Here is a 14677-nt window from a genome sequence, read left to right on the forward strand (position 1 = left end):
TCCAGCAGTGTGGAGAAGTACTCCGCACCAGGAAGTGTGACGTGAAGTTCTCCGCACTTGGCTTGGACAGTGATACAGTGGTCGGTCCTCTGCGACAGAACCTGCGCGGGCTGACGGTGCGAGTCACCATGTTCCCGCGGCGCCCCACCTCCGTGAAGGTCCGCAAGGGCTTGGACGTCACGGCCACGGCCAGGGGGTACAGTAGCCAGCGCAGCCTCAGCCTCAGCTTAACGCCAATTTGAGCAGACTGATTCCGAGAGTCATTTTCGTCGCCCTGCCTGTCCATCACTCCCGAGGCCCTTTTACACTGTGCCACCAAATGTGGAGGACGCCACACTAGAAGAGCGGCGGAGGTCAAGAATTTTCAATTTCCGCACATAGAAGTGCATAGTAGTCGCAGTCTCCACACTTCAGTCTCCACACTCCACGCACCGTGCCAAGAGATGAGCTACTCCGACGAGTGGAGATTGCAAACTGTACGCGTCCAAGAGTGGAGAATTCACACCCGGAAGTGAGGAGTTCTCCACGCTCGCCTTGGCAGTGTAGGTGCGAGAGAGACAGAGCGACGAAAATGAGTCTTGGAATCAGTCTGCGGGCTCCAAGGGGTCTGCCACTTCATGCACTCATTTGACGTGTGTCCAGCCTACACTCACCTCTCCACACTAGAAAATCAAAGGCATAGAAACTGTACACACTTACAAACGCGTGCTTGGCCAAATACACACTTACAAATGCATGCTTGCAAGTACACACTTACAAACGCATGCTTGACGCCGTATAACTATCCATGCGTCAAGCATGCGTTTGTAAGTGTTTACTTGCAAAGCATGCGTTTGTAAGTGTGTACTTGCAAGCATGCATTTGTAAGTGTGTACTTAGTAGACAGTTAGGTTTGCGCAGTGCAGGTTTCTGACATCCTGGCAAAATTTGCACGAGTGCTTACCTCCTCCGCCTCCGCCGCCAGGGTGTTCGGCGACGCCGCGGCGCGCCGCGTCGGCTTCCTGGGCAATGGACGCCTGGCTGCTGGCCATCTTCGCGGCGGCGCTCAACTTCACGGCCGAGGTGCGCGGCACGGCGGACGGCCGGCGCTTCGGCTTCAACGACAACGGCACCTACACCGGCTCGCTGCGGGAGCTGGTGACGGGGCGCGCGGACGTGGCCTTCAACCAGCACTTCGTCATGGACTACAACTCGGGCGCCGTGCTGCCGTCCGCCGCCGTGGACTTCGACGCGCTGTGCGTCGTGGTGCCGCTCGTCGGGAACGACGGCTCCCTCGTGGACCTGCTGCGCAGCGTCAGCGGCGGCGTGCTGCTCGTGTTCGCCCTCACCGCCGCCACCCTCATCGCCGTCTACTGGCTCATCAGCTGCCACGCGCCGCGGCGGCCTCACCTCCAGGCAGGACGCGCCAACGTCACCGCGACACTCTAAATTTGGAATGCCCTGAAACTGGACGCCTTCGTCGCTCGCTCCAGTTTTCAGGGCGCCAGTCGCCCAGTTTCGAGGAGCACGAGTCATTACGCAACTTCCCTTGTGAAACCAAACGTCAGCTACACTGGTGAAACAAAGGCATTAAAACTATGCCCTGGACCGGCGAAAGCCTTTAAAAGGCATTAAAATTTCGCAAAGCTCCTGTGCTTATTGCATGGGCGTGACAACAATGTCATCAACTGAATTGCTGTAGGAAAATTAGCCTTGGAATTGTCATCGAGTGACGACTCAAATTTTCACAGTGTGCGCGCCCTGCCCGCAGGACTCGTTCTTCTTCATGTTCGCCGTGCTGTGCGGCGCCCCGGCCGTGCCCTTGCCGCGCGTCTGCTCGCAGCGCGTGCTCATCGGCTTCTGCGCGCTCTACAGTGTGGTGGCCACCAACTCGTTCCAGAGCCTGGCGTCCACCGACATGGCGGCCGGCCGCGGCGCCTCCAAGATCTCCACCCTGGAGGAGCTGGACCGGTCCGGGCTGCGCACCATCTCGGGCTCCGACTCGCTGCGCACCACCACCTTCCAGGGCGACAACCCCCTGCTGCGGCGGCTGCTGCCGAAGGTCTTCTTGGCCAAGGACGACGACGAGTACAAGCAGGTGAACCGGACTCTCAACCCAAGGAACACGAAACACTCACGAAGCAGTCCGAGGATGTCAACACAACGTCAAAAAGACCCTTTTTTTCGTCGAAATTTTGACTAAAATTAGTGAAATTGACATTAAATGATATCACGGTGAGCGTTACGTGTTCTTGGGGTAGGTTTGAACGTCCGGGGTATTCTGGAATACGCTGCACAGTGGGCCAGAAGAGCGATGCCGGCGGCCAAAACTACAGACGCGTTTTGCGCTCCAGAGCCGCTAAATAGGACTCGAACCGAACGTGTGAGCCCACCAATGGATTGCTCTCCGAACGCGTCTGTAGAGTTCTGGCCGCCTGCATGGATCGATGGGGCAGGCAGCCTGTCCCAAATTACGACGCCCGTCAACGGTACACCACACTGGTGAAACAAAGGCATAAATCGTTAATGCCTTTGGGAAGGGCATTAAAATTTTGCTTGAAATTCCTATACCATTTACGCCCTTCCCAAGGGCATAAAACGATTTATGCCCCTGGAAGGGCGTAAAAGAGTATTTATGCCCTTAAGGGCGTAATTTTTATGCCTTTGTTTTACCAGTGCACTGTAAAACCAAAGTGTGGAGAACTCCTCACTTCCCTAGTGCGGAGTAATTCTCCACGCTTAGGCGGGTGCAGTTTGCAGTCTCCTCACTTCAAGAGGGGTGGCTCACAGAGCCCCTGTCTCTCGGCATGGTGCATACGCGGAGAAGTCTATACAAGTGTGGGGACTGCAAAACTCGTGCACTTCCAAGTGCGCAGACTGAAAACTCCACACCCCCGCATTTCGAGTGTGAAGGTCCTCGTCCTCCCCACTTTCACAGTGTCTGGACGGACACCGAGGGGGAAACGACTTCGGTTATCCGATGTACAGCAAATTGGTTATCCGCTATCCGGATAACCAGAAATTTCGAAGTAATCCGTGGAAATTCTGAGGTAATCCGGGGTAATCCGGGGAAATTCTGAGGTAATCCGGTGGAATCCGGCGTAATCCAGTGGTAATCCTGGAAATTTTTAGATGTAATCCGGAGGTAATCCGCGGGTTATCCGGGGTTATCCCTATCCGATGTACACAAAATTTCTCAGTCGTTTCCCCCTCGACGGACACGCAGGTGACCAGCACCCACCAGGTGGCGTGGATGAACCGGCGCAACTCGGCCAAACCGGCGGACTCGGCGTGGTACGTGCTGCCCGAGTGCCCCAGGCAGTACTTCCTGGCCTTCCTTCTGCCGCAGTCGTCGCCCTTCCTCGACCCGCTCAACAAGGCAAGGGGAAATAACTTTGAATTTCATGAACACTGCACAGTGCACAAATTTTTGAATTCTACATGAATTTTGGACAAATTTCAACAAATTTGCAGCTCTTTGAATTAAAAGTATAAATTTCACTGATTTTTGAAGGATTTTCATTAAATTTGGCTAAATTTCATGAATCTTGAAGAAATTTGACTAAATTTCATGAAGTTTGAAGAAATTTGACTAAATTTCATGAAGTTTGAAGAAATTTGACTAAATTTCATGAATTTTGAAGAAATTCGACTAAAATTCAAGATTGTCCATGAATTTCTGTGAACAAATTTTTTTTGGACTTGTTTCCCTTTGCAACAAGGTACTGTACCGCCTGCAGTCCGGCGGCGTGCTGCACTTCCTGCGCTCCATGTCCTACGAGTTCCTCATGAAGCGCGAGGCCGCGGCCAGCGCCAAGGGCGGCGGCGTGACGGTGAGCTTGGCCCGTCCGCGAGGCCGCACAGTGGAATCGCCAGAAGACCGGTGGAGGCGGCCAAAATCCCGGACGCGTTTTGAGCTCCAGAGTCGCTAAATGGGACTCGAACCGATCGTGTGACCCCACCAATGGATTGCTCTCCGAATGAGGAATCCGTTGGTGAGGTCGCACGTTCGGTTCGAGTCCTGTTTAGCGACTCTGAAGCTCAAAACACGTATAGAGTTTCAGCCGCCTCACCGGTATTCTGTCCCACTATGGGGTGGGATCGGGTGGGACCCGAGAGGTTCCTTCGGCAGTGTCGAGAAGAACTCCACATTTCTTAATCCAATCTGAGGCAAGGTTGACTACCGTCTCCACGGAGGTGTGTTGTGGGCCGGGGTGGTTGTCTACCTCGCAGGCGCTAACAGGCTGAGGGCTGAGGGGGAGGGGTGAATCACTGGTGTACTCGTGGACAAAGTCACCCGTACTCAGTGTACTCACAAGTTTAAGGCGGAATCCTCTGGTTTTTTCACTCGATTTGGTGTTGAGTGTCGTTTATAACGCTAAAGAAAGCATAACAACGTTAACAAATGTGAAAATTTCGAGTAAAATAAGGTGTACTCTCCCGTATTCATGCGCGCGAGATGGACCAACGTACCCCATTTGTTTTGACACTTTTCTCGTGATTGAAAAACGCGAGAGATTCGGCGGCGGAGACGCGAGCTTGCTTTGGCCCCGTGTTATTCTCAATTCTGCGACGACAAACAGGGTCGGTATTTATTTTCAATCCGTGCATGTAAACAAGCGCATTGTCGCGGCCCAGCTGCACGCCGTGGAGCCAAGTGTGTAGAAACCCGCACTTTCTGGGCGCGGACTCTCAACATCTCGACTTATGTGGAGTTTGCAGTTGAGTTGTGGAGTAGCTCACTGAGCCCCTATCTCTTGGCATGGGGCAAACGTGGAGAACTTCTCACTTGTGTTGAGACTGCAGACTCCGCACTGCGGGGTGCGAAGACAGCAAATTCCACGCACCTCCGCATTTCGAGTGTGGGGTTCACGACACTTGGTTTCACAGTGTGGCGCGCTGCTTGCAGATCCCCCTGCAGACCCTGCGGGTGCCGCTCCTCATGCTGTGCGCCGGCTACTCTGCGGCCGTCATCGCCGTCCTGGGCGAGATCGCCGCGCACCGCCTGGCCAAGTACCTCCGCGGCCATCCCCGGCGCCGCGGACCGCGTCCTCTGACAGGACGGCCTCCGCGACGTCTTGCTGGGCCTCGTCCTGGCGGTGCCGGTAGGCGGAGGCGGCGGCCACCGTCGTCGGGTCTCGGACCGTGCGTGGTCCGGGCGGCCGCGGAGTCGCCGCCGCCACCGCCGCCACCACCACCACCAACACCACCACCACCACCACCACCACCGCCGCGCCCCCCGCCTTCGTGCAGGAGCGCCGAGGCGGCCACCACCTCCGCAATCCTGTGTGCATCTTGACTGAAATCCATGCCGTACATAATCACGTAATCCTTCATGAAATTTTGTGCCCTTTTTAGCATTTTTTATCCAATTTCCAAATATTTTACGTGGAATCCCCGGTAAAATCCCTGTGATCCCGTATAACCCTGTGTGCGTCTGAAATAAGAGTAGCGGCCCCTTGATTAGCACGCACTAGAGCGCGTCCAACGCGTCGCCTCGACGGAACGCTAGGCGACCACCAAATCGACCCCACGCTCCCCGCCCCTGCATAGCTTCGGGCAGGCTCGTGGAAGCAGTCAATGGAAGTAAAGTCCTGACAGTGCCGACGGGCCCCGCGTGGCCCGCGGCCAATCGCAGAGGCTAGGCGGCTGTAAAATTGTTTTTCGAAGAGGGTCAGTCGTCACCCCTTTCGCGGTGGAGTGCCATGCTAGTTGCGTTACCTTCAGGATGATACCAGCCTCTTCCTCCTCCCCCCCCCCCAAGCGCCACCGCCACTGGCAGAGAAACACCGCGAGGCCCAATCAACCCCTCCTGCATGTTTTCAATTTCCAATATTTCCCAAATAAATATTTGCAGTCTGGCCGCAGAGGGGTGTGTGCCGTGCCGCGCTGCCGCGCCCGGACACGGCGCCTCGCATACAAACCCAATTGGGTGCCGAAACCTCGTTGGCATCGAAAAAGAGAGAGACAGACGGAGGAAGGGGGAGGGGGGGAGCAAACAGCACATACACTGCATTGGGCAACGACTGCCCGCGGCCGTCCCGGGGCGTGGCGTGGGTGGAGGGTGTGGGGGCCACTATAAGAGCCGCCGGGTCGCGGTCAGGACGTCAGTCACCTCCGTGACAGCCTTTCAGCACCAGCAGCAGCAAGATGAACTTCTCCGCCGTTGTGAGTTTTCGCTATAAGGCCCGTGTAGTTGCTGCGGGGACTCAGGCCCTTCCTTATCCTCCAGACGTTCACCCACTGTGAAACCAAGTGTGGAGAACTCCACACTTGGACCCGAGCTTGGGCCACTGGAATTTTCAGTCTGCGCACTTGGAAGTGCAGAGTTTGCAGTTTTCACACCTCAAGTGTGGAGTTGTCCACGTTTGCACCATGCCGAGAGACATGGGCTGTGTGAGCTTCTCCTTACTTGAAGTGTATAGACTCTCATTCCAGGAACGTGACATCACGTTGAAACGAATGTGACAAACTGTCACGTCCGTTTGAGCATCGTGTCACATTCGTTTGGGTGTGAATTGGCCGAAAATCAGCTTGTTCACACGAACGTGACAAAATGCTCAAACGAACGTGACATTTTGTCACGTTCGTTTCAACGTGATGTCACGTACTTGGAAGGAGAGTATAGACTGCAAACTCCACTCGTCCAAGTGGAGCTTGCACTCTGCACCAGGAGGTGTGGAATTCTCCACACTGGAAGCCCACGAATGTGACGTCATATTCGTTCGAATGTGAATTTTGTCACGTCCGTTTGAATATGATGTCACATTCGTTTGAATGTTGATCCACGTTCAAACGAATGTGACACCCTGCTTGAACGGCCGAGTCACGTTCAAACAAATGTGACATCACATTCAAACGAACGTGACAAAATTCACACTCTTTGGTTTGACAGTTGTTTCCTCGGCCCTGCAGGTCCTGGTGGTGGCGAGCGTGGCGGGCGTCTGCATGGCCGGCGTGCCGCTGGCGGCGCCCTTCGCCGCCGTGCCCTACGCCACCTCGTACTCCGGGCACACCGTGACCCACGCCGTCGCCGCGCCCCTGGCCGCCCCCGTCGCCCCCGTGGCCCCCGTCGCCAGGCTGGTGGCCGCCCCCGTGGCAGCGCCTCTGGCGGCCGCCCCCCTCGCCGCCCCCTTCGCCGCCCCCTACCTGGCCGCCCCCTACGCCGCCAACCCCTACGCCCCCCTCGCCGCCCCGCTGCCCGTGGCGGCCGCCTACTCCGGCCTGCCCGCGCCGTTCATCCTCAGGAGGAAGTAGGAGGAGACCTCGTCGTCACTGAAGTGCAATAAAACAAAAACCGAAACAAACTGCCCGCGTTGTGTGCCTTGCACGCCCTGCCCGCTCTGAGTATTTGAGTGTGTGCACTGAGTACACGCTTCACTGAAGTGTTTACTGAGTACACGCATCACTAAAGTGTTTACTGAGTCCACACGTCAATGAGTTCACTGCGATTTGCTTAGTACGCGCATCATTAAAGAGTTTACCGAGTACACACACAGACCATTTCGGTGTGTACTCAGTTTTCACTGAAGTCAATTTTCAGGGCGTCATGCCTCTCCTGCCCTCACTGCAGTGCAGGTTCCCCAACCAATGGGCCACGGCCCAGACTGTCAGCCGAGCGATTCTGAAAGAGGGAGAGAGAGAGCGAGAGAGAGAGACAGAGAGAGAGAGACAGAGAGAGACAGAGAGAGACAGAGAGACAGAGACAGAGAGAGACAGAGAGACAGACAGAGCAGGAGGGAGGGAGAGAGAGCGACGAAACGATCTTTCAGAATCGCTCACCTGGTGTCTTCTCGCTCTCACACACGCAAACGCCAGCCTTGAGCGGCTAAGAGGATTCGCTATGATTTATTTGTTCGCTGGCCGTCAGGTCGTCGGGGTGCGCGGCCCAGCCGGCGCGGTCCGGCACGGTACAGTTCGCTGCGACAGCAGACTGATTCCGAGAGTCGTTTTCGCCGCTCTGTCTCTGTCGCACCATGGGGCGTCCCGTGTGCGTGCGAGAGAGACAGCGCGACGAAAACCACTCTCGGAATCAGTCTGCAGCTTCCCCCGCGAGAGTATCTCCTGGATCCGCCCCTCCCCTGCCTGGCCGGCCGTCCCGGCGGCCCGCCACACCGCGCCACGCCCCGAGGAGGTCAAGGTTCACTGCGACACTCCGAACGTACACCGGCCAAAGCCGAATTCCGCTCGCAAGGCGCCGCGAAGGCGCTGCGATGGCGCGACGGCTGGCGAGCGTTTCCGAACGAGAGTTTGCAACAAGTCGAAGTGACCTCTCGGAAGAGGCGTTCCAGAGCCTCGACGGGACGGGCCGTTCCAGGATGACGATCCTGAGTGGACGCAGGCTTCACGCCCCCCTTCCCTGCAGACTGCTGGGTCGCGTTCGTCGCTCTGTCTCTCTCGCACCCACACGGAGCACCCCATGAGTGCGAGAGAGAGAGAGAGAGAGAGAGAGAGAGAGAGAGAGAGAGAGAGAGAGAGACAGAGACAGAGAGAGACAGACAGAGAGAGAGAGAGAGACAGAGAGAGAGAGAGAGAGAGAGAGAGAGAGAGAGAGAGAGAGAGAGAGACAGAGAGAGAGAGAGAGAGAGAGTCGCCAAAGTCCGAGAGTCGTTTTCTTCTCTCTTCTCGCGTTCACGGGGCGCTCCGTGTGGGTGCGAGAGAGACAGAGCGACGAAAGCGATTCCGTCTGCTGTTCGGCCTGCTCGGCCGGGCTCTTCGCGCGCCGCGGTCGGAATTGGTACTTCGGCTATATAAGCAAGCCGTCGGCGCCGCCGCGCCGTAGTCCCTCTGCATCACCGCCATCGCCATGGCCAGCTGGACCGTCGTCGCCGTCCTCGCCGCCCTGGCCGCCCTGGCCGCCCTGGCCGAGGGCGCCTCCGTCACCAAGACCAAGTGCCCCGTGGTGCCCGGCAAGTCGCCCTTCGACTTCAACAAGGCGAGTCCACCTTCCACGGAGGCCGCGCAGTGGGCCAGCGGTGATGGCGGTCAAACTTCCGGAAGGATTTTGAGCTGCAGAGTCGCTAAATGGGACTCGAACCGAACGTGTGACCCCACCGATGGATTGCTCTCCGAACGAGGAATCCATTGGAGGGGTCACATGTGCGGTTCGAGTCCTGTAAAGTGACTCTGGAGCTGAAAACGCGTCTAGAGTTTTCCCTCGTAAAAACGTTAAATTAAATTTTATAAAATTTTTGTTAAAGTTTTGTTAAGAGTAATCAACTTTTAATTAAATCGTCTACTTTAATTAAACTTCTTTTGTTAAATTGCCGTGTTTAACAAAAGTTTATTAGTTGGATTTATTAAAAAAATGATCTAACAAAATTTAATTTGAACCTTACATTAATGTTTGTTAAAAATATTTCTTTATTAAACTCGTTTGTAATTTACTTTAACAACTTTGGACGGTCTTGTTAAGTTTAGTTCGGTGTTTAATTTGAGTTTGTTACGGATGTTCCTAAATTAAAGACTTCTTTGATTAAAGTGAACACTTGCCCTGGATTAAGTTAACGGATTATGTTACGATCTAATTTAATCATGTCAATAAGTTTAGAGGCTTGTCTTCGTGAACAGCGTGAATTGAACGGGACAAAAGCGAGGAAAGGGACTAGCTTCCATTAATTGAGCATCGACATCAAGCCCGCGCTTTTCAAGGCAATAAATACGATAATGTTAAGTCATTCTTTAATTAAATTTAATAAAAACTTGTATGCCGCTAGATGGCGCTGCCGTCTACTTCAATCCCTTAGCTCGCGGAGTTCACTAGCATAGCCGCTAGTATAAGGTGCGCAGGCGGGTCCTTCTGAACCAGTCGCGCTCAGAGGAGTCCGATCTCCTAATTTTTGACTTGGTTCCTCTAGGCAGGTGCCTAGGGGGAATCTGACCCGGCCAGAGGGTCTCTGTCGAACATCCATCCGAAATTATCGAACTAGTTCAAACGTTGCCCGATTTTAATCAAAACTTCTTTAATTAAATTACTTTAACTTTAACAAGGGATTTTATTAAAAGATTTTAATTAAAACCAAAAAATTGAATTAAAACTTGTTAATTTTAACAATATTTAACTAGTTTTTGTTAACGGAAAGAGCCTATGACGTGCTACCTGGATGCATTATTGGTAGCTGCTTCACCAATCTGGCCTTATTAACGGGCCCTTAACAAAAGTTAATAAGAAACTTCATTAAAGTTAATTAAATTTTATAAAACTGGTATTTGTTAAATATTAATGAAAACTTAATAAAGATTTAATATAACATTTATTAAATTTAATTAAGGCCATTTTACGAGGGTTGGCCGCGGGCGCCGCTCTTCTAGCCCACTGTGGGGCCCTGTCTGGTTGCAGATGCGACAACGTCTGGCTCGGTCGGCAAGAGCGTCGCTCACCAATAGAAGGACCTGGGATCGAATCCCAGGTGCTTGTTTTCCTCGTTACCGCTTCCCGTACCATCAGCCTGAGTTTGGGCACGTCGCTTGACTGTATAGCAATGGCAGGTGCAATGGCAGAGCTTAAGGGCTCTCGTGCGATGCTCCGTGGGAGTGCGAGAGAGACAGAGCGATGTCACTGAAAAACCAAACGTGGTCCAGACCGCACCACTGGTGTGGTCAGATGGGTGCCATTTTGACCACATCAGTTGGTGTGGTCTAGACCACGTTTGGCCACGTTTGGTGCGGTCTAGACCACGTTTGGCCACGTTTGGTGTGGTCCAGACCGCAACAAACGCACCAAACGTGGTCTAGACCACACCAACTGATGTGGTCAAAATGGCACCCATTTGACCTCACCAGTTGGTGCGGTCTAGACCACGTTTGGTTTTTCAGTGGTTCGAAAGCAACGTGACGGAGACTCTTCAATCAGCTCCAAGTAAAGTGAACCAGAGCATAAAGCCCCGTTGCCGCGCCGGTGCGGTTCGGCGCTCGGTTCGGCAAGTTTGAGGGTCCATCGCCATTACTCTCATTACTCTCTCTCTCTCTCTCTCTCTCTCTCTCTCTCTCTCTCTCTCTCTCTCTCTCTCTCTGGAACTTAGCCGAGCGGTTCGTCGCTCTGTCTCTCTCGCACCTTTAGGAAGAGCCCCATGATGTCGAGAGAGCCAGAGCGACGAAAACGACTTTCGGAATCAGTGCGCTTTTCGGAGGCAGTGTGCAAAGGGACTAAACCCTCTTGTTGTTGTTGTTGTTGTTTCGGTTGCAGTTCCGCGGCGACTGGCTGGTGGTGGCGGGCTCCCCCGACTCGGTGGCGTCGTCGGGCAAGTGCGGCAAATACAGTGTGTCGGCCGGCCCCGGCTCGGACGCCTTCAGCATGCGCTTCTCGGGGTCCGGGCCCAGCGTGGACGTGTTCACGCAGGCCGTGGCCGGCGACAAGCTGGCGCTGGGCCACGCCATCTACCGCAAGCAGGGCAACACCGAGTACGACGGTAAGTCCCGGCGGCGCACAGTGGGCCAGAAGAACCGAGAAGAACGGTATGGAGGCGGCCAAAATCCCGGACGCGTTTTGAGCTCCAGAGTCGGGACTCGAACCGATCGTGTGACCCCATTGATGGGTTGCTCTCCGAACGACGAATCCATTCCATTCCAATCACACGTGCGGTTCGAGTCCTGTTAAGCGACTCTGGAGCTCAAAGCGCGTCCAGGGTTTTGGCCACCCCCACCGGTTTTCTGGCCCACTGTGCGGTGGATTCAGAGGCCGCCTCTTCTTGGGAAGGGTTTTGAGAAGGGGCAAGGAAAGAGGGGGGAGCACTTTGGCGACCCCCTTCCTCTGCACGGCACACCGTTTACAATGTATGTCTGTATGCATAAACTGTTCTAAACGGTGTGTTTAGTACGTCAGGCGCACGCTTTAGAACAGAATGGCTGACCGAAACTGCATGGGTCCTGGGTGTGTTGAAAACTGTTTCGTCGCTCTGTCTCTCTCGCACCTTCACCGGACGCCCCATGAGTGCGAGAGGCTCGGCGAGAGGGGCAGAGCGACGAAAACGACTCTCGGTTGAGGAGACCCCTAAACTAACTCTTCTGTTTCCGGTTTGGTGCGTGCTCGGCACGCTCGGCAGGCGTGTTCAAGCAGAGCATCGTGGCCACGGACTACGACAACTACGCCGTGGTGGTGGCGTGCCGCCAGGTGTACGTGGCCAGCACCAAGAGCTTCGGCCGCCACCTCATCGCCGAGATCTGGTCCCGCAACAAGGTGACCCTGACGCCCGAGGCGCTGGGCGTGCTCAAGAACGTCATCTCCAGCTACGACATCGACGCCAGCGACATCAAGAACATGGACCGGGCCAAGTGCTAGGCGAGTTGCCTGAGCCGTGCCCTGCAGAGCATGCCACACCAACCAAGGGGACATCACTGTGAATTTCGGTGTACAAATCCAACAAATTTAAGTCGCATTTCGACGAATTTCAGTCGAATTTGAATTTCAGTTGAGTTTTGATTAATTTTAATGAATTTCAATTAATTTTATACATGTTGGTGTACAAATTTGGCTGGAGTTATTTCCCCTTGGCACCAACACCGCCTGGTGCGGAGTATCTGCACACCATCGCGTGTAGAGTTCGCAGTCTCCACACTTCGCGGAGCGCGGAGCAGCTCACAGAGCCCCTGTCCCTTCCCTTGGCATGGTGCAAACGTGGAGAACTCCACACTTGAAGTGTGAAGACTGTTCTTCCAAGTGCGCGGAGACTGCAAGGTCCACACCTCCGCACTTCAAGCGCAGAGTTCTCCACACTTGGTTTCGCAGTGTTCTGCGCGAGCAAGTGGCGTGTGCCTTGTTCGTGTTTGGTGTTTGAGGACAAATTAGGCGAGACCCGGCGAGCGGTTGCGTCGTTGACGTTGGGCGCCGCCACCGCCGCACCGCTCCGAGCGCGAGCCGAATGGAATCTCCCGCTCGATAAGGCCGGCGCGCGCGGCGGCGCTGCCGCTTCCGCTGCCCCCACCACCACTTCCCGGTTCCCGCGCGGCGCGGATGCGCGGAACGTTACAGCCGGACCGACTCCCCTCAGACACAGCGACCGTGTGGCCTAATGGATAAGGCGTCGGACTTCGGATCCGAAGATTGCAGGTTCGAGTCCTGTCACGGTCGATACCTCTGTTTTTGAGCCCGGTCATAGTTTACGGATGTGCTTGCTCTGAGCAAGTGCATGTTGCTCCCAGTGAGGAACAGAGCGGGAATGTCAGAAGTGAATATGGTTGTCAAATGTGTTGTGAAAAATGAAGATGGACCTCAAAAATTCAGATATTTGAAAGAATAATAAAGAGAAACCAATTTACATAAGCAAATATGATGATTAAATGTTTTGTCAGTTGTCAGAGAAGCTAGACCTCAAAGCCCAGATATTAAAGAGGAAAATAAAGAGAAACCTACAATTCCACTTACAAAAGCAAATATAAATGTGTTGTCAAAAATGAAGCTAGACCTTAAAATGTAGACATTGGAGAGGAAAATAAAGAGAGACCAACTTACAATTTTGCTTATTATTTAAAAAGTACAGTTTATAAGGATTGGTGATTAACAAACAAGTTATTCTTTTATAGAATAGTGAAACGCAATTTCATACCTAACACAAATGAAATTAGCCTACCATTGTTCGTTTCCTGCCACGAGCCCTTACCTCTTCAAATTTGGCAAGAATTGTTTTGGATTCCTGACTGTTAGCTTTTTTGTATGCTTGCAAAATAATTGGAAACATTTTGTCAGCATTAGAGTGGGTGCTTAACAAAGCTCTTTCTAGGACATACAGATCAACTCCTTTGTCTTCCGCACTATTATCAATGTGGCTCAATCCAAAATCAATTAATGTCAAAACAATTTTACTACTTTCAGACAGAGAATATAATATGTTTGAGGTGGTCAAGTCTCCGTGAATGATATGGTGAGCGTGAAGCCTACCAATGATTGATCCTATCTCATAAGCAACGGGTTTAATTTTAACCATTGCCTCTTCATCGGAACAGCCAATGAGGGAGTCTTTGATGAATTTCTTAACCGTTACACTACCTACTATGTCTTCCATGTATAGCCGTCTCTGATTGAAGTCAACGTGATACAAGCATGGAGTCCGAACACCTAGACAGTAATATGAAATGACAGAAACAGAGAAGTATGAGTTAGTTCTCAGATCGAAAATTAAGAATCAAATTATATATTTTTAGCCAGTGGGACATACCAGCTGCCTTGCTTCTCACAATAGCCCTCGCTTCGGCTTTTATTCGGTCCTTGGTCAGGTGTTCATCAAGGTCTGGATGTCGATACATCTTCTTGAACCTCTCCTTGACAACCGTTGGTTTTCCTAAATAGGCGCCTCTGAACAGTCGGCCCTCTGCACCTTGCTTCATCATCTCAAATCCTTCCAGCTCACTCGACATTTTGACTGGAAATTACAACAGATGTGGAAATAACCTCAATTTAACGAGTAAACAAACTTCAAGCAGACGCCGCGCACGAGAGCTAGTTATGAGAAATTGGGCGTCAATGATTTTTCATAGAGGAAGCAAATCGCGCGGGAAGCTTGAATGTCAATTGTCCAAAAGGCACGATTTGCAAGGTGAAATGTCATCTGTCATGAGGCCAGGAGAAAGTGTATGATTTTTTTAGGGTCTCATTAACTTACGCCTTTGTGGGCTCAAAATCTACTAAAGAGACTCAAAAATTAATCTTTTCAAAATTGAGGGAGCTTAGTATTGTAAGTACCTGTGTCATGGTGTGCGCCGATGA

The 14677-nt window shown here is 53.0% G+C and overlaps 3 protein-coding genes and 1 non-coding gene across 4 annotated transcripts; 3 read left to right on the forward strand and 1 right to left on the reverse strand.

Moving 5' to 3' along the window:
• Window positions 1-1008: 1008 nt before the first annotated feature.
• Window positions 1009-6395, forward strand: LOC117650758. Its single transcript, XM_034394354.1, has 6 exons — window positions 1009-1395; window positions 1751-2077; window positions 3206-3358; window positions 3702-3812; window positions 4889-4992; window positions 6212-6395. The coding sequence occupies exons 1-6, from the start codon at window positions 1009-1011 to the stop codon at window positions 6393-6395; spliced, it is 1266 nt and encodes a 421-aa protein (XP_034250245.1).
• Window positions 6396-8774: 2379 nt separating this feature from the next.
• On the forward strand, window positions 8775-13428 carry LOC117650909 (apolipoprotein D-like). Its single transcript, XM_034394550.1, has 3 exons — window positions 8775-8914; window positions 11165-11387; window positions 12021-13428. The coding sequence occupies exons 1-3, from the start codon at window positions 8786-8788 to the stop codon at window positions 12254-12256; spliced, it is 588 nt and encodes a 195-aa protein (XP_034250441.1). The 5' UTR covers window positions 8775-8785; the 3' UTR covers window positions 12257-13428.
• Window positions 12973-13045, forward strand: Trnar-ucg. Its single transcript has one exon. It is a non-coding gene; the product is annotated as a tRNA-Arg (tRNA).
• On the reverse strand, window positions 13423-14415 carry LOC117650907 (EKC/KEOPS complex subunit TP53RK). The gene is made up of 2 exons (XM_034394549.1): window positions 14130-14415; window positions 13423-14029 (listed from the first exon to the last, which is right to left on the reverse strand). The coding sequence occupies exons 1-2, from the start codon at window positions 14326-14328 to the stop codon at window positions 13536-13538; spliced, it is 693 nt and encodes a 230-aa protein (XP_034250440.1). The 5' UTR covers window positions 14329-14415; the 3' UTR covers window positions 13423-13535.
• Between the last annotated feature and the right edge of the window lie 262 nt (window positions 14416-14677).

Source organism: Thrips palmi, unplaced genomic scaffold (assembly GCF_012932325.1).
Source record: "Thrips palmi isolate BJ-2018 unplaced genomic scaffold, TpBJ-2018v1 HiC_scaffold_5, whole genome shotgun sequence".
In the NCBI taxonomy this organism is placed as follows: domain Eukaryota; kingdom Metazoa; phylum Arthropoda; class Insecta; order Thysanoptera; family Thripidae; genus Thrips; species Thrips palmi.